This window comes from Mandrillus leucophaeus, unplaced genomic scaffold (assembly GCF_000951045.1).
Source record: "Mandrillus leucophaeus isolate KB7577 unplaced genomic scaffold, Mleu.le_1.0 Scaffold50, whole genome shotgun sequence".
In the NCBI taxonomy this organism is placed as follows: Eukaryota; Metazoa; Chordata; class Mammalia; order Primates; family Cercopithecidae; genus Mandrillus; species Mandrillus leucophaeus.
This window is the reverse complement of record NW_012105365.1, coordinates 4,200,066-4,218,593: the sequence shown is the minus strand read 5'-3', so window position 1 is coordinate 4,218,593 and position 18,528 is coordinate 4,200,066. Positions and strand designations below refer to the sequence as shown.

Genomic DNA, 18,528 nt, shown 5'->3' with positions numbered 1-18,528 from the left:
TAATAATTTGAAACAGGGCCTCACTCTGTCACCAGGGTGGAGTGTAGTGGTGCAATCATGGCTTACTGCAGCCTCAAACTCCCGGGCTCAAGCAATTCTTCCACCTCAGCCTCCTGAGTAGCTGGGACTACAGGTTCCCACCGCCATGCCTAGCTAATTATTTTATTTTTTGTAGAGACAAGGTCTCCCTATGTTGCCCGGGCGGGTCTCAAACTCCTGGGCTCAAGTGATGCTCCCACCTCAGCCTCCCAGTGTTGGGATTATAGGTGTGAGCCACGGCAGTAGGTGCCAGCCAGCAGTCATCTACTCTTAAAGTTAAGGGAGCAAATACAGTTCACTGACTCATTTAAAAACATTACTAATGTGTCTAGCAACACAACATCCTTGAAAACAGACCTCAAATCCAGCTCACAGTAAATTCAAGAAGCCTGAGCAAAGACCAAACACAGACTCCTGAATTTTAGTATTGTAAAGTAGGGAACATCTCATACTGAGTTGGTCTTTCAGATAATCTGAATTATTAACCTTTTCTCCAATCAGAAATGATTGCTAATATTTATCTTAAAAAAGGTACAGCCAGATTTTAACATTGCCTTACCCTACCACTTTTCCTTATGGTTGCTGAGAGATGCTGCCAGTAGAAGCAGGAAATACACCTCCTGAAAGCAGCTTCTTAGGTCAACGTGAAGTGATCTAGGGATGGTTTGTGAAGCATATGTGCTCTAAGACTAATTTGCCTTGTGTCATCTTTTCTCTCCTGAATCACAGTTACAGAAACTGTTTACATTTTACTGAAAGGTGATGTAAATAACAATCAATAATCTGACTACATTTTGTTCTTTACTATGGAGAATAAAGCATTTTTAAGGATGATGATTCAAGTATGAATGAACTCAATTTAAATTCTTACCTTTTCACTTTCTGTATCCAGAGCTGATGTGGCTTCATCCAAAAGCAAAATATGAGGCTGTCTAACAAGGGCACGAGCTATGGCAATGCGTTGTTTCTGGCCACCAGAGAGCTGAGTTCCTTTGTCTCCTACTCTGGTGCTATATTTCTGTAAATAAGGTTTTGTTGTTATGAAAGTAGAACTGATAGTAAAGTTCTAACAGCTTGCTTATAGAAAGTAGGATAAATGATTCTGTGCTCCAAAAATTTAGGTTCAGAAGCTAAGAATTGTTCATGGATAATTAAGGAAAGAACAGAAAAAAGCCCAAAATGGCAGGTTTACTATCTCTTTGAAAAACAGATGTTTGGGCCTTAAGATGATATGTTTTAGTATAAACAGGTCAGCATTTTAATGAAGAAGAATATCGTTGCAATGTTAGTATCTTCCATCTTCTGGTTGCATTATATTTGGGACAAAGATTGACAGGAGAAAGGAAATTTGATTTGAACAAGGTATTCATAATAAAATAATTGAAGCTCATCTTAATTGTAACCAGCAGGTGACACTCTCTGCATGATTTTAAATTGAGGAAAACCGTTCTTGGGACGTTAGCCTTTTAGTATCTGTTTTTATGAAAGTATCTCCAACACTTAAACAATTTTAATGGGTGCTACATAAAGGATTCCATTTTGATATCTAACTTTGAAAATGAATATCTCCTTTTTAAACATTTTTGTTGTTAGAGTGCTCCCAAAATTCTTCCCATATTGTTTCCCACAGTAGATAATTGTCACCAACCATTCACTATGATGATCGGAACGGCAGTTAAAGGTTATTCAGGAGAGAGCAGAAACAGGATGTGACTGCACTTGTAACCTAGAAAACAATACTATTTTATTATTTCTAGGCCCTTGCCAGGCTGAAATTTTAGTACAGCGTTGCCTATTTTTATTTGCTATATCTGGCAACCCTAGTTTTGTGGCACTCAGCCCTGGGTCTCCCCCTGTAAATAGAGGGAGAAGGCCCCAGATGAAGTTTTGGCAGATGTTTGGGACTGGCTCTGCCCCAGAGCTGTGGCTGCCTCAGAGGGCAGGAGCACTGAAGTGTGTCTCATGTGAGTGAAGGGGTTACTCATTGCACTCTTGATATAGTGCTCATCCTGCTGAGGCAGATAAAGGCAGTGCGGCAATCTTACAAGAAGGAGGTAACTAAACCAGTCACCTACAGGGTGAGGTAAATCCTAGTATTAATCACTTAGGAGAAGTGGATCCTTAGGTAACAGGACTTAGGGGGTTTACCTTTTCTCTCCTGGTCTAGACACTGAGGAAGAGAATTACGGTGTCTACAGGTGTGTTCTGTGTGACAGATTAGAGACCCGGATCCCAGAAAGGCTGAAGTCTCTGTGGCAGACAAATGCCAGAGGGGCAAAGTATATTTAAGAAGATAGATAATACTTACTCTCTGTGTTTGTGTTTTATTAACCCCTAGCCCAGTGGTTCTCCAACTTGAGCCTGCGTCAGTATTATCTGGGCTCTTAGAACATGGATTGCTGGATCTGCATTCCTAACAAGTTCCCAGGTGATGCTGATCTGTGTCTATACTTGAGAACCACTATCCTCTCATCAGTAAAGGGGACTGGAGCTTTCCATTTTAAATGTTTGAGCCTAGGGAAGGGTCAATTACCTCCAGTTGGGCTAGACTGTGAAAGGAGAGTGGGAGACAAGGCCATCTCCCTGGGACTTAATGAGATTGGTGTCAGCAGCTATCCGAAGAAGAGCCTACAGAAGGGAATCTTGGGAAAGAGAGCCACCTGGTGTTGCTTGCCTGCCTCATGAGGAAACTGTCTTCCCTGCGGGGTTGAGGCTCCTGAGCTTTGTTTTAGGGGGCACTTCCTTAGAATAAAGAGCATAACTGATGATAATGGGTGGGGTAGATTACCTAGGTTGAGAAGCACTTCAAAATATAGGACCTAACTTTTGCAGCAACATGGATGCAGCTGGAGGCCATTATCCCAAGCAAAGTAATGCAGGAACAGAAAACCAAATACTGCATGTTCTCACTTATAAGTGGGAGTTAAACATCAGGTACTCACAGATGAAAAATGGCAACAGTAGAAACTGGGGACTATTAGGGAGGGGGGGGGTAAGTGTTGAAAAACTACCTATTGGGTTCTGTGCTCAGTACCTGGGTGACGTGATCATTTGTACCCTGAAACCTCAGCATCATGCAATATACCCAGGTATAATAAGCCTGTACATGTACCCCCTAGTTCTGAAATAAAGTTGGGAAAAAATATAATTTTGGACTGTTAATATAGGTTGAGCATCCATAATCCAAAAAATTCAAAATCTGAAATTCTGAAATTTTTTGAGCACCAACATGATGCCACAAGTGGAAAATTTCACACCTGATCTCATGTAACAGGTCACAATCAAAACACAGTCAAAACTTTGTTTCATGCTCAAAGTTGTTAAAAATATTGTATAAAATTACCTTCGGGCTAATGTGTATAAGGTATACATGAAATATAAGTGAACTATGTACATGCAAATATTCCAAAATCCAAAACACTTCTGATCTCAAGTATTTTGGATAAGGAATATTCAACTTGTATTCCAAAACAAGACAAAACACAAAAACTAAAATACAGGACCTAAGAGGGCTTAAGAGAGGGTGAGAGGTTTCATTTATCCAACTTCCTAGGAGGAATTCAGAGGACACCCATAGGACAACAGCCCAGGGAGCCCTAGAAAATACTTCAACCATTCACTGTAAACAAAGTTTGGGGCCCATGAAATGTACGATGATGAGAGATTACATGATACCCTGGTCACCCTAATGGCTCAACCCTTATTCAGAGAGAGCCCTCTTTCTGGCATGGGTTCAGCCCTCTGGACTGGACTGACTCCACAGTGAGGTTTGAGTCTTGGGAGAGAGCTGCAAGAAGGAAGAAGGAAGAGAAATAGAGCAGAGACATGGGGAGGGACAGTCATGCCTGCTTCCTCGGCAGGCCAGAAGCTGCATGTGCAGGTAGAGACCCAGCCTCTGTACTTGGACTTGAAGGGAAAGGCTTCCCAGACATTGTACTTATCCCTAGGGCTGAAAAAGGTGGAGCCTCAAGCCTAATAGCTTTGGATCTAGAGAATTGTTCCAGTTCTCTTATCCCAGAAATGTTCCTCTCTCCTAAACCTGAAGTGATCACTTTCATCCCTTCCTCACAAGGAGGGTGAGGTGATCAGACAAACGTAACATCTAACCCAAATAGGAAGTGTGGCCAGATGCTTGTATACAGGTAAGGGTGTGATTTGGTTGCTAATTTCTCTTCACTTCTGGGAAACCATCCCCTTATACATCAAAGCATAGGCCAGGGAGGCTGCCACATGCTCCCGGGCTGTTAATTTGGAGAGAGACTTACATTAGGCAGTGACTCGATGAAGGCGTGTATATTGGCCTCCTTGGCTGCCCTCACGATCTCTTCCTGTGACACCACCCGGCTGTTGTCTCCATAGGCAATGTTCTCACTAATGCTGCAGTCAAACAGGATGGGCTCCTGGGACACGATGCCCAGGTGTGCTCGGAGCCACTGAACATTCAGTTGCTTTATTTCTTTGCCGTCAAGCAGCTGAAAACAAGAGTTCACAGACCAACTTCAGGACCAGCACACTTTGAATGTAGCATAATTAACATCATTTCTTACACTGAAACTGCCAAGTTACTGTGAGATTAAGGAAAAGTTTGTGTGATTAAAATTTGGATAGTTAAGATTAATACAACAAGGTCACAACTGTATGCTTTGAGGAACTGTCATGTTTCCTGTGTTATAACCATGGTTTCTGATGTATGCACATGGTAGGTAGAATAAGACATCTATGTCCTAATCCCTGGATCCTGTGAATGTGTTATGTTACATGTCAAAAAGAAACTAAGGTAGTAGACGTAAGGTTGCTAATCAGCTGACTGTAAAATAAGATGATCCTGAATTACCTTGGTGAGCCTAATGTAATCATAAAGGCTTGTAACTGAGGAAGGAGAGAGGAGAGTATCAGAGCAAACGCAGTGTGAGAAAGACTCAACCAGCCACTGCTGGTTTTGAAAACAGAGGAAGGGGCCACAAGCAAGAAAAGGCAAGAAAACAGATCATTCTTTGGAGCCTCTAGAAGGAACACAGCCCTGCTGACACTTGATATGTGCCCACTGAGACCTATTTTAGGTTTCTGACCTCCAGAAGTGTAAAGTCATAAATTGGTGTTGTTTTAAGCCACTGATTTTGTGGTAAGTGGTTACAGCAGCCACACGAATACAATGCCTAATACTTCTGAGATGTATCCTGAGAGCCTTATTCTTAAATCTCCATTTTTCAGAGACACAGTGCCCAGGATTAGCATGGAAATAAATAACAACTATGACCACATTAACAGGTTTGCAGTTCAGGAACTATAGGGGATGGATAGGTGAACAGGGGAAGGAAAGGGTGAATAGACATCATCAATACTAAGCCAGATGAGTAGGAATGGAGAGCTGTCCTTTCTCTATAATCTGGTTCCCTGGATTATCTTGCAGAAGACTGGGGAGGGCACCTTACAGCCTTGCTGATAACAAGTCCTACTCTGATGCAAATATGTCTGCCAGATAGGTCTGCTTTGCAAGAGAATTTGCATTTAAGTGAGAGAGTTGTTCATCTCTTCTGAAGAAGGCACCAGTGACTCAGCTTTGAGCGTTTCCAATAGTAGTGACAAGTTTGTACTGAGCCATATCCTCTCTGTATCCCACGTGCCTCGTTGGGTGGCTCAAGGGGACAGCTGGCCAGCAGTAGGGTACAATCTTTGCTACAGGAACATGGCTTCTGCTTGTGACACTGGCAGATGCAGGGATGGAAGCTCTCCCATAACCTTATTAGTTCCAAGCTGAGTTGCCATGGAGACTATTCCACACATGTATGCTCCAGGCTTCCTTACAATGTTAATAAATGAAGGTAGAAAACAGAGGGTGGAGAGGGACAGTAAAAGCCAAACAAGGATGTGGCTAAGTAGCAGATCTTGTTAGATAAAACACTGTACTTGAGAAGTGGAAATTTAAGGAAAGGAGGAGTTTGGTTTTTGCTTTTGTTTTTGTTTTAATTTTCCAGGTTTATACCCCTGGGAGGAAAACAGCCACTGCCTAACTAATACAATCACAGGCAAATCTGAATGATCTCAGCAAGTTATAATGAGTTTCTTCATTACACTGAATACACTCTTGGACCTCCTTCGTCCCCGCATAATACCCTAGGATTGCAAACTATTTAAAACCTGTGTTGACTGAAGAATTCTTTAAGTAAAACTTAAGTTTAGATGCCTACAATGTAAAAAAGATCAAAGAAGCAGAGCTCCTTTGGCTGAGGAATGGTGTTGGTTTGAGAGAAGACCATGGAACTCTGGGGAATCTATGAGAACTGCTCAAAAAATCCTGGCCTAAATCAAAATATAACTAGGAAAGTAAACATATTGGTAAAAAATAATGAAAGGCCAGATTAAAATGATTGGCTATCTCTATTGTAGATTGTTAAATCTATTGCTTGCTTTCATTAGCACAAAAATGTAAATGTTAACACATGTATTCTTCTATGCATATTTACTGTGAAATAATAATTGATTTTTAAAAATCAAGCACTGACAACATTGTAGGTTCTGTGATAAGCATGTCTCCTACAGTCTCTTGTTTAACATTCACAGCAACACTTCTGAGGTCACTGTGAGGTTAACTGCCATTTTACTGATAAGCAAATGTGCACAGTTAGTAATTGGTAGAAAACCAAGACTGGATCTAAACACTATAGGTTGGGTTTTAGTAACACTAATATCTCACAACTGAAAGATATTTTATGTCTCCTCCTTGAAAGGGGAATGCCCCCATCTCGGGCTCTCCTTGGGTTATAACCAGACAACGACAAGCAGCTTCTAACTATATCCCAAAGGGGGCTCTGACTGTTGTATATGAGAGAGACTAGAAAGGGGAGAAAGGAAAGGTCAGGGGAAGACTCAAAGCAGGGGTGATTTAACAGTGACACTGATGAAAGATGAGCTTCAAGAGCCCTCAATTACATGTAAATTCTAGGAAGCTGAACAGTTTTCTGGGTGGGATGGAGGAAAGGCTGTAGTCAGGAAGCTCTTCCCTGTAAGTGTTGATGATAAATTGCCTAAAATGAAAGGGACCAGAATCTTTAAGCTTCCAATATTTGGTTATGATTTTTTTTTGTTTGAAGTAAATATCCACTTTTGTGTTTAATTTTGCATTCAAAATTTTTTATTTAAGTTGAATCCCTAAAACTGTATAATCTTCAGGTCCCTCAAAACTTGGAGAATCCTCCCATCTTCACAATTTCATAGCTTAATTATTCAAGACTTTCCACAATTTAACCTAAATCTTTCTTCAAATTTAACAGTTTGGTGGCTCTCGAATAATGGCTGGCATCAGGATCACCTCGGAAAATTATAAAAAGAAAAGGCTAAATCCTAGCCTACCTGAATAATCCAGGCCGGCTGTATTTTTTACTAGCTCTTTAGGCCATTCTAATAGTCATTGAAGCTTGAGAACCACCACTTCAGGTCAATGATTTTCAACGTGGGATTCAAGGTCCGCTGATGGTCATGAGAATTTCGTGACTTCGGGGGATCCTCAGGGTCAAATCCTTTCTTTAATTCTTATGCTCAAATCCACAGACTCATTTTTACATGGCAATAAAAACTAATGAGTAGTAATCCACTGAGTTATTCAGGGCTACTCACTGATGTCCATAAACAAAACTTTGTACATTTACTAGAGTTTATTGTGGACACTTTCTGCTAAGAAGTCTAGCTGCAGTGCACCATCTGGCAGTATTTCCAAACCCTAGTGCAAATGCACAGGAGAAGATAATGGATATTCCTGCAATAAATGAGGACACTTTGTTTTCAGTCCATTATCAATAATGTCTTGGGATGCTTACTGTGCTATGCACTCCGCATTCATTTTCATATACTTCTGTGTCTGACCTTTCATACATCAAGGGACTAGAAGGCTAAAAACTATTTCCCACTTTCCCTTGGTTCTGGAAGTAAGTCAGGGTCTACCAGGCAGATGCACAGTGTAAAATCTGGGAGGTAGACACCATCTCTCCTTCAGCAGCCATGGTAAGCTAACAGCTTAACTCATTTTTGGCAGACAAGAATTTCTGCAACAGACAGATTCTAGTCTTGTACCTTTAAATTTGGAACAGCTGTGGCATAATTTTCTGCAGCTTCTTGGTTACAGAATCACAGCTGCAGTGCTGTGATCTGGAAGTCTGGGAGCAAGTAGCCTACTTTTCTTTCACTCTTCCAGCCCCTCCAAAGATTTTGTAAGCATGTAATTCTGTTTATTAAATACTTATCTACTTGAAATACCTAGTGCGGTTTCTGTTTCCTACTCTGAACTATAACTGATGCTGTCCATGTTTTAAATTATGTTCTGCTTGTGTTTATATACTTGCAGAATAACATTAATTATTCCTTATTGTATCATTATTGTGCTGTATTATATCGTGGTTTTCAACTCCAACATTTTGTTATTACCAAGCGTTTTTCCCCTTGGAAAGTGACTATGAGTACATTAGTGGATGATGACATTTGAAAATCTTTCCTACATAAGTTATCAGAAAAGTTTGAGAACCACTACTCAAACTAAACTCCTATTTCAGCCAAAGTGTCCTATTTGCGCATTGGGAACAAATCACTGATCACAGCTTGCATTTTCTCTCACATTGAATGTCATCACGACTGTTCATCCATATGCAAATCCTTATCTCTTAAGAACTAGCTCTAGGCCTATCTTCTTTAACTCATGAAAGTATATGCCCCATTTCCTCAGTTAAAGTATTTGAGGGCAGATATCATGCCCTACAATTCATCATAGCACAATCTTTAACATACCACTTAATAACTGTCTGTTGAGGACCATAATCAGTGTCTGAGAGCTAACATTTCCTCCTCTAATTGCTTTGGCTGTCAGCGACATCTTTAGAGTCCTGTTTTTAAACTCACCACAAAAAATTGAAAGACAAATTCAGAGTTCACAGAAAATATAAAGCAAGAGAGTAAAAGTAGGTAACAAGTTTATGTAATGATTTAAGAGTAGACTGAATAAAGGCATAACTATCTTTGAATACAGTAACAAATATTTATGAGTAAGAGTGACTGCTGTGAGGAAGTAAAAAGAGTCCTAGACTAAAGGTTGAAAACTCTCTTTTCATTTGAGTTATTAAATGCTCCCAGTGTCCATACATAGTGGGTGGGCATCCATCTGACTTTACCAGCAGGCATCCATTCTGATTGGTCAGTGTCCGTCCATTCTGTTCCCATTGTTAAGTATTTTAAATATCACTTCTCAGTACAATTAATTACATGCCTACATAATGAAAATGTCTTGTTCTTAATCTATTCCTTCCTAGTTTGTCTTCTTTCCTAGCCTCCATCATAGTAGTTTAAACTCACTGCTCCCTGCCAGACACCTCTCTCATTCCCAGCAACTAAGACAAAAGGGCGTACTTCTATATTCTTTATACATTTCCCAAATTTGTTGATTCTACTTTTTTTTTCCTTAGATGATGTTTCAATGCCCTCTCTCCATCAGTGATTTTGTCTCATCCCCAGCCATAAAGATGCTCAACAGTTCACCTCCTAAACATTTTCCCTGGACTCTGCCTCCCCACTCAAGCACTGTCCTTATTTGCCTTTCTTTTACTTTCCATCTTCTTGATAACCTATGCTCACGTACATCTCCATTTCTCCTCCTAACCATACTTCAGCCACCCTTAATTGTTTTCTACCATCACTACTTCACTAAGAATATTTTAAAATATCAGAAGTAGCCCATTCATTGCTAGACTCTATCATGTCTTCTCAGTCTCCTCCTTACCCAATCTCTCTATACCATCTGTCATTGCTGACTACCATCTTTGAAACAGTCCCCATCCTTGGCTTTCATCTCACTCTTAGCACCTGTCCTGCATCTTTCTGGCTACTTTCATTTTTGTCGGTTCTTCTCAAGTCAACTGAAACCTAAGTACAGCAAGGGAGATAGGTGGTACAAAGGGTGCTTGCAAAGGAGGGTAGAGGAGTAGTGTTGAGGGAAGCCTGGAGAAGTTGGCTGGGACAGATGACACCACTTGGAGACCATATTTAGGTTGTCAGACTTTATCCAAGTGGGGTTGTTGTTTAAAGGTTTGAAAAAACATGGCTCATAGTTGAGAATTAAATACATTCAGACATTTGGATGATGAAAACCTGAACTGAGCTAAATACGAAAGTGTGCTCACCACTTTCCCCGCCAAGGGGTCGTAGAACCGCTCCAGAAGCTGGACCACCGTGCTCTTCCCACAGCCACTGCTGCCCACCAGGGCCAGCGTCTGGCCCTTCTTCACTTCCAGGCTCAGCCCCTGAAGCACTGGGATGTCCAGTCGGGTGGGATAGTTGAATACAACTTCATTAAATGTGACATTTCCTTCCAATGTGTTCTGCAATGAGAAGAATAACAGTAAATTAGATTGCCGCAATACTGAAAATAAAGTGTATAGCTAACCCTTTCAATTACCAGGTGTCAGAAGGTAATGAACTTGTATTACAATTGGCTTCACTTCAAACTGCTAGAATTTATTTTATTTTTATTTTATCATTTTATTATTTTTTATTTTTTGAGACAGTCTCACTCTGTTACCCAGGCTGGAGTGCAGTGACATGATCTCAGCTCACTGCAACCTCCACCTCCCAGATTCAAGCAATTCTCGTGCCTCAGCCTCCCGAGTAGCTGGGATTACAGCATGTGCCACCACACCCAGCTAATATTTTTTTATTTTTAGTAGAGATGGAGTTTCACCATATTGGCCAGTCTGGTCTCGAACTCCTGACCTCAAGTGATCCACCCACCTCAGCCTCCCAAAGTGCTGGGATTACAGCCATAAGCCACTGCGCTCAGTCTCAGACTGCTAGAATTTAGTAAATGAGGTCTAAAAGAGTAAAAGCTTTCACAGCATGTATTGTTAAGACAATGTGAATATACAATATAGCTGCAATAACTCAAATCTGTTCCTCAGGAATACAGTAACTTACAATAAAATCTGGTGACCAGCCTGGGCAACATAGCAAGACCATGTCTCTACAAATAACTAAAAAATTAGCTGGGCATGATGGCACATGCTTGTAGTCCCAACTACTTGGGAGGCTGAGGCAGGAGGATCACTTGAGCCCAGAAGGTCAAGGCTGTAGTGAGCAATGATCATGTTACTGCACTCTAGCCTGGATGACAGAGTAAGACTCTGTCTCTAAAACAATTGTTTGTAAAAAATCTGATGAATAGGTTTTGCTTATAAAGTGAGCAGTGTTCCTATTTCCCTATAACCTTTGCTATGTAAAAGTACTGAATGTTGATGTATATTATTAGTAGTTATTGAAAGGAATCTATGATCTAGGAAGTTTTATTTTATCATCAGCATATTTGAAAGTACAAATTTTATTAAGTTTCCACTTAGAATACTTTCATTAAGGAGTCAGGAGTAGATCCAATAGTTGAAACATCAAACTCACCGGCTTTAGGCCTTCTGTGCTGTAGCTGTCAATCAAAGGGGTTTTTTCAATGATCATGATGATGTGGGCTGCTGATACTTTGGCTTTGGCATAGTCAGGAGCAAATGAACTGACTTGCCCCACGGCCATGGCACCAAAGACAACAGCTGAAAATACTCTGGAAAGTACAAACACAAAACATGTGTGCAGCGTTACGACCACAGTGCTAGAAAGCTGACACTCCTTTTTTTTTTTTGAGATGGGGTCTTGCTGTGTTGCCCAGACTGTAGTGCAGTAGTGCAATCAGAGATCACTACAGATATGACCTCTGGGGCTCAAGCGACCTTCCCACCTCAGCCTCTGGAGTAGCTGGGACTACAACTGTGCACAACCACAGTTGTAAAACCAGCTGATTGTTTTATTTTTTTGTAGAGATGGGGGTCTCCCTGTATTGCCCAGGCTGTTCTCAAACTCCTGGTATGAAGCAGACCTCCTGCTTCAGCCTCCAAAAGTGTTGGGATTATAGGTGTGAGCCACCATGCCTGGCCAAAAGTTGACACTTCTGTAACCAGAGAGCTTAGCCTCTAATAGTTATAAAACAGATGTTAAAAATAAAACAAACACATTTCCTTAAAAGTTCATGTCAGTGTGATAGATTGATTGCAAAATGGCCCATTTTTTTTCCACCTCTCTCTGTATCCTCATCTTGCAATGTGACCTTTGCAGCACCCTTTGAATCTGGACTGGCCTTGTGACTTGCTTTGGCCAGCAGGATGTGCTGGGCAGGATGTGGTGGAAATCACTTTTTCCAGTTCCAAGTCTATGACTCAGGGGGCCTTATATGCTTTGTGAACATGCATGCGTGTGTTCTCTCTCTCTTTCTTTCTCTCTCAGAATTCTGCCACTGTCTCAAACCCAGGCTAGCCTGCTGGAGGATGAGGCACACATGGAGGAGAGCTGTGTGAATCCCAACCAACCAGCTACAGACACAACCCACTACAGACACATGAGTAAGTCCAGCTGAGATCCACTATGCCTAACCCAGATCAGTAGACCTTCACAGCTAACCCACAGGTTTGTGGGCAAAAATATGTATGTCTCTGAGGTTTAGTGGCTGGTTGTTACACGGCATTGTTGTGGTGATCAACAACAGATACAGTCAGTGATGTTGGAATTATATCAGATTCTTAAAAACCTATGAACTGTGCAACAGAAAGAAAGTTTCTTACAGAACCAGATATGTTGCTCTTAAGGTGCATTGACATTCTTATCTATGACATGGGAATCACAGCAACTTAAAGTTGGGAAGGTCCTTACAGGTATCAAGTCCAGCTCTCCATATTTGTGCCTGGACACCTCCCCTAAATTGGCTTCCATCCTCTGATTTAGGAAGTAGCATGTTTGGTTGTCTATTGTTAAACAGTTCTTTTTCAAACTGAAGAAAAAATTTACTTCCTTTTACATAAGACAGGCCTACAAGTCTTGAAATATTACTAAAACCTCCTTTGCTTCTTTGATAACTCCTTTTACGGCCCTTCTCTAGACATATTTATTAATATGATTTTTTAAACAGCAAGCCTGGAACTGACAAAATACTTGGGAACCCTCCCAGAATACAGGGAATCCATCACTTTCTTTCCTCTGGACTCTATGCCTATGTTTATGTAGCATATTGTGTCATTAGTTTTTGTTTGTTTGTTTGTTTAACTGGCACGAAATAAGATACACCGATGGTTAATCTTGGCCTTGTGATCATTTAAACCTATGGGACCTTTTTCTAATGCACTGCTCTTCAGACAGGTCTTCCTTTTCCTTAACTTGGAATGTTGATTTTGCAAACCTAAATGCCCCAATGTCAGCAACTTTCACCAATTCAATTTTTTGGAGTAAAGCAATATATCAAATAATTATCTAATCAAAGTCCCAATGCCAGTGATGCTTGGTTTTGATCTCTAGGTCGTAATCACAGATAGCACCCGCATATCATTTGTCCAATGCACAGCTTTAATGGAAATTTAGATGTCTTTTTTGGGGTCCTCCTGAGCAAACTGTAATGCATGAACAGCTCAATGTTTAAAAAGGAAAGAAATACTATACTAATACATTACACTGCCAGGCTTATATGATTCTGGTTTAAATGTAAAACTATATTGCTACTAATTATGTTATGCTATCAAGAGGCAGAATCTTACCCATCTCTAAATCTAGAAGCTCAGATATATTATATATACTTTTGACCACCAAACTGCGTATTTGGGTGCTTTTGTAGTATAACTGCTTCAGGCTTATCTTCCTCTGACCAAGGCACAGTTATCTACATTCAGAACAATGTAGCAGAAAAATCTCAACATAACTTTTCCTTTGTCATTTCTGACTTCATCTGGCTCTTACCTTCCAACTCTTCTCATATCAAGGAAAAGTAAACTTATCCTGGAATCTCCAAGGGCTTGCAGAACTTAGTACAACACATCTGCACTTTACTTGCTCTGTAAGAAAGTCCTTTAAAAGGAGCCAGTCAGACTCCTTGCTCAGAGCTAGGCTTCTTCCCAAATGCCAAGGCCTTCTCAAAATCTCTGCATGGAATCACTCCACCCAGTGACAGACTTGGAAAGTTCAGCTATATGTGAGCCAGCAATGAGGAAAGAAGTTACTGCTCCTTCAAATGAAAGGGGGTGCTTCAATGGTGGCACATGAAGACTCAGAGGCAAAATGCCACTTTAGGAATCACCAGAATCTCTTCATGAGGCTTCACAGTAGGGTTTCCTATCTAGACATGAAGCATGTTCATCCCAGTTTTATTTTTAGAGTTTAACTAAATAATAACCCAATACTTACAACAGAACATCCTCAAAGCTCATGAGATTATGTGCCACCAAGTAGGCTCCAAACCGGAAACATCCAGCATAGGAAAAATACATCATTGCCTGGGTGAAGGAAAACGTGATTCCAAAGATGTGTGCCTTCCTCAAAGAGTTTCTGAAAAGAAGACATTTGAAAACTCATTCCACTTTCATTTCTCAGTCCTTAAAATGTATCTTTTGATAGGCTGGCAGTACGGCACAGAGGCATGACCAACAAAAATGGGTTTAGTTTCCAAAGAACTAAGTTTGGTCCACACTTTACACTTGGCGGTTGTGCAAATTTGGGAAACTGCCTAACCTCTGAGACTCAGTGTCTTTATCTTTAATGTAGAATTAACTACACCTCTAACTGTTGATGTAAAGAGAAAATAATCCAATGACTGTAAAGAGCCAGTTAGGGATCAATAAGTAAAAGTTTTCTCCCTTTCCCCCCACTTTTGGACACACAACATGTAAGTACTCTATATAAATATTCATTCTGCACACGTTTACCCAACACCTACAAGTTGCAGGTACCCTGATGGGTGACACAGAGGAAACAGGCATGTTCTTGACTTAGGAGACCTGAGTTGAGTTGAATTACTATTTATGCATTGAAGGTGCCTTATGAATAATCTGTTATGAGAAGAAAGCAGAAGCACTAAATTATTTGGGGGTTTTAGAGAAGGCTTTACAAAGGGGTTGACATTCTAGAATCATGACATGGAGGCTCAGTGATATGGAGGTGTGAGTGCGGGCAGGCTGGTTAGCAAGTGGGCAGCCCTGGGCCTCCAACCCCTCCTGCTACCAGATCAACTCTGCTTTTATCTTCATCACATATGAAGATTTCAAATAATTTTTTTTTTAGACAAAAAAGACTCTACCATCATTTTTTAAAATAAAAGCTTAAAAATCTATTAATAAGGTCCACCTCTCTCTTTTATTATAAGAAACAGACTCAGAGAGGTTGGGCTTGCTTATGTTCACACCACTTATTAGAGCTCTCACTGGGATGACTGTGTTAAAGGAAGAAGGCCTGCACTGGAGAAGGGGTAAAAAGCAGAAAGACAGGTAAACCCAGGAAGCACCATCCTCTTCGTGTCCCACAGGTACCTCAAATTTTAGGTTCCATAAATAACTCATTTTCAACTAGAGCAAATTGTAGGGTCATATCCTAACTGGACATCAGATAGTCATTCTCAGCATCATGTCTCCCTCCCTTCTCATCAGTGACCCATTCTTACAGGTTCTATATCAGAAATGTCCCTGCCTTAGTTCAGGGTCTTGTAGTTTCTCTCCTGCATAATTACAACTGTTTCCCAATGAGTTCCCTTCGAGTACTTTCTCCACTTGCTCCCTACCTTCTAGCCGAAGTAATCCCTCTGAAAACATATATGATGACTGAAAAATTATTCACACTCCCCTCCCATTCTTCAGCGGTTATTACCTGTATGGTACCTGCAAACTCTGATCATACATATGTTCAAACTTCTGCTCCTGAGTCAAAGAAACAACAGTTCGGAAGTTTTCTATTGCTTCAGTAGCGATCTGTAACAGAGAGCACCGATCACCAAGAGGCACAAGGGTAAACAGTGGTGATTAACTTGAATTCTATAAAACAGACTAATGAAAATAATTTTATGATTACATATTTTTTATTATGTATGAGCATTTTCTCTGTAGAAAAAGATACTAAGTAATTTATCAAACTGAGTTATGGATCTGGAAGGAAGATGGACTAATTCAGACTTCTCCTTTGCAGAAAGAGAAGCTAAGACTTAAACGGATTAAGGCATTGCTTAAAGCCACATAGCTTTACGTGGCTTCACAAAAGTAACCTGAGAACTCACAGTACTTCACATCTATTACAGTGTTCTTTCTTCTATGATGATCACATTTTAAGTTCAAAGTTATTTTGCACATATTTTTAAAATGTGATGTTTATATTTTTCTCTTTATCATTGCCATTTGTGACAACTGAAGAATGCTTGAAAAATACTGAAAGAACTAAGTCAATAAAAAATACATTTTAGATATGTTCGTCAGCTTACTCCTTTCTGCCTGTGGACATTTACTCCTTTCTGCCTGTGGATGCCACCAAGGAAGCATCGTTAAAGTCTATCTCTCCCCTGCCATCATGTCTAAGTCAGAGTCTCCTAAAGAGCCCAAACAGCTGAGGAAGCTTTTCATTGGAGGGCTGAGCTTTGAAACAACCGATGAGAGCCTGAGGAGTCATTTTGAGCAATGGGGACGTTCACGGACTGTGTGGTAATGAGAGAATACAAAGCGCTCAAGGGACTTTGGGTTTGTCACATATGCCACTGTGGAGGAGGTGTATGCAGCCATGAAAGCAAGGTCCTATAAGGTAGATGGAAGAGTTGCGGAACCAAAGAGAGCTGTCTCAAGAGAAGATTCTCAAAGACCAGATGGCCACCCAACTGTGAGAAAAATATTCATTGGTGGCATTAAAGACACTGAAGAACATCACCTAAGAGATTACTTTGAACAGTACGGAAGAATTGAAGTGATTGAAATCATGACTGACCAAGGCAGTGGTAAGAAAAGGGGCTTTACTTTTTAAGTTTTGATGACCATGACTCCGTGGATAAGACTGTCATTGAGAAATACGCATACTGTGAATGGCCACAATTGTGAAGTTAGGAAAGCCCTGTCAAAGCAAGAGATGGAGAGTGATTCATTCAGCCAAAGAAGCGAAGTGGCTCTAGGAACTTTGGTGGTGGTTGTGGAGGTAGTTTCGGTGGGAATGACAACTTTGGTGGTGGAGGAAACTTCAGTGGTCATGGTGACTTTGGTGGCAGCTGTGGTGGTGGTGGATATGGTGGCAGTGGGGATGGCTATAATGGATTTGGTAATGATGGAAGCAATTTTGGAGGTGGTGGAAGCTACAATGATTTTGGCATTTACAACAATTAGTCTTTACATTTTGGACCCATCAAGGGAGGAAACTTTGGAGGCAGAAGCTCTGGCCCCTATGCTAGTAGAGGCCAGTACTCTGCCAAACCATGAAACCAAGGTAGCTATGGCAGTTCCAGTAGCAGCAGTAGCTACGGCAGTGGCAGAAGATTTTAAATTACTGCCAGGAAACAAAGCTCAGCAGGAGATAAGAGCCAGAGAAGTGACAGGGAAGTTACCGTTTACAACAGATTTGTGAATTCAGACAATTCTTGTAGCAGGGCCTAGCTGCTACAAGAAGACATGTTTAGACAAATACTCATGTGTATGGGCAAAAAACACGAGGACTATATTTGTGACTAATTGTATAACAGGTTATTTTAGTTTCTGTTCTGTGGAAAGTGTAAAGCATTACAACAAAGGGTTTTAATGTAGATATTTTTTTGCACCCGTGCTGTTGATTGTTAAATGTAATATTATGATCATGACGCTGAATAAATGTGTCCTTTAAAAAAAAAAAGGTATATTTTACACATTTGCATAATTTTTTTCCTAAGGGCATAAATATATTTAACAAGATTGGAATGAAACTCTATATTTAGCTCTATATCATTATTTTTTACCCTCATATCAAAAGCATTTTCCAAGTTCATTAAATACACATGAATAATGAGATGTGTAATGAGTCCTTTAATATCATAACCAATTAAGTATTCCTTTATTGTCGAGCCAGGTTTTCAACTTCTTTTTTATTAAAAATAATGGTGAGATAAACATCTTTGTACCTAAACATTTGTCTATGTTGAATTGGTTTATTAGGAAAATTTCTTAAGGTGAAATTAATAGGTCAAAGAAAACTAACTTTTTTTTTTTTAAGAGACAGGGTCTTGCTCTGTTGCCCAGGCTAGAGTGCAGTGGCTATTCACAGGTGTTAGCATCATAGCTCACTGCAGCCTCACACACTTGGGTAAGCAATCCTCCTGCCTCAGTCTGCCAAGTAGCTAGGACTACAAGCACATGGCACTACACCTGGCTTGAATGAAGCTTTTTTAACTTTTTAAGGAATGTGGCACATACTATCAAGCTGTTTTCCAGAAAGTTTTGGGCTGGGTGTGGTGGCTCATGCCTGTAATCCCAGCAGTTTGGGAGATGGAGGCAGGTGGATCATTTGAGGGAAGGAGTTTAAGATCAGCCACAGCCAACATGGTGAAACTCTGTTTCTACTAAAAATACAAAAATTACCTGGGCATGGTGGCACATGCCTTAATTCCAGGTTACTGGGAGGCAGAGGAAGCGCCTGAACCCGGGAGACGGAGGTTGCAGTGAGCCAAGA

General features: G+C 40.6%; 1 protein-coding gene and 1 pseudogene across 2 annotated transcripts in view; one reads left to right on the top strand and one right to left on the bottom strand.

Annotated features, from left to right (window-relative positions):
- The window catches only part of ABCB1 (ATP-binding cassette, sub-family B (MDR/TAP), member 1), a 218,034-nt gene that overhangs the window by 1,692 nt on the left and 197,814 nt on the right, over nt 1–18,528 (bottom strand). For both annotated transcript variants that reach the window (XM_011996037.1, XM_011996038.1), the window contains exons 23-28: nt 15,730–15,830; nt 14,278–14,418; nt 11,464–11,620; nt 10,200–10,397; nt 4,305–4,511; nt 911–1,057 (exon numbers count right to left, since the gene is read on the bottom strand). In XM_011996037.1, the coding sequence (XP_011851427.1) occupies nt 911–1,057; nt 4,305–4,511; nt 10,200–10,397; nt 11,464–11,620; nt 14,278–14,418; nt 15,730–15,830 (951 nt within the window). The remainder of the gene's footprint in view (nt 1–910; nt 1,058–4,304; nt 4,512–10,199; nt 10,398–11,463; nt 11,621–14,277; nt 14,419–15,729; nt 15,831–18,528) is intronic.
- On the top strand, nt 16,420–17,372 carry LOC105550947 (annotated as a pseudogene).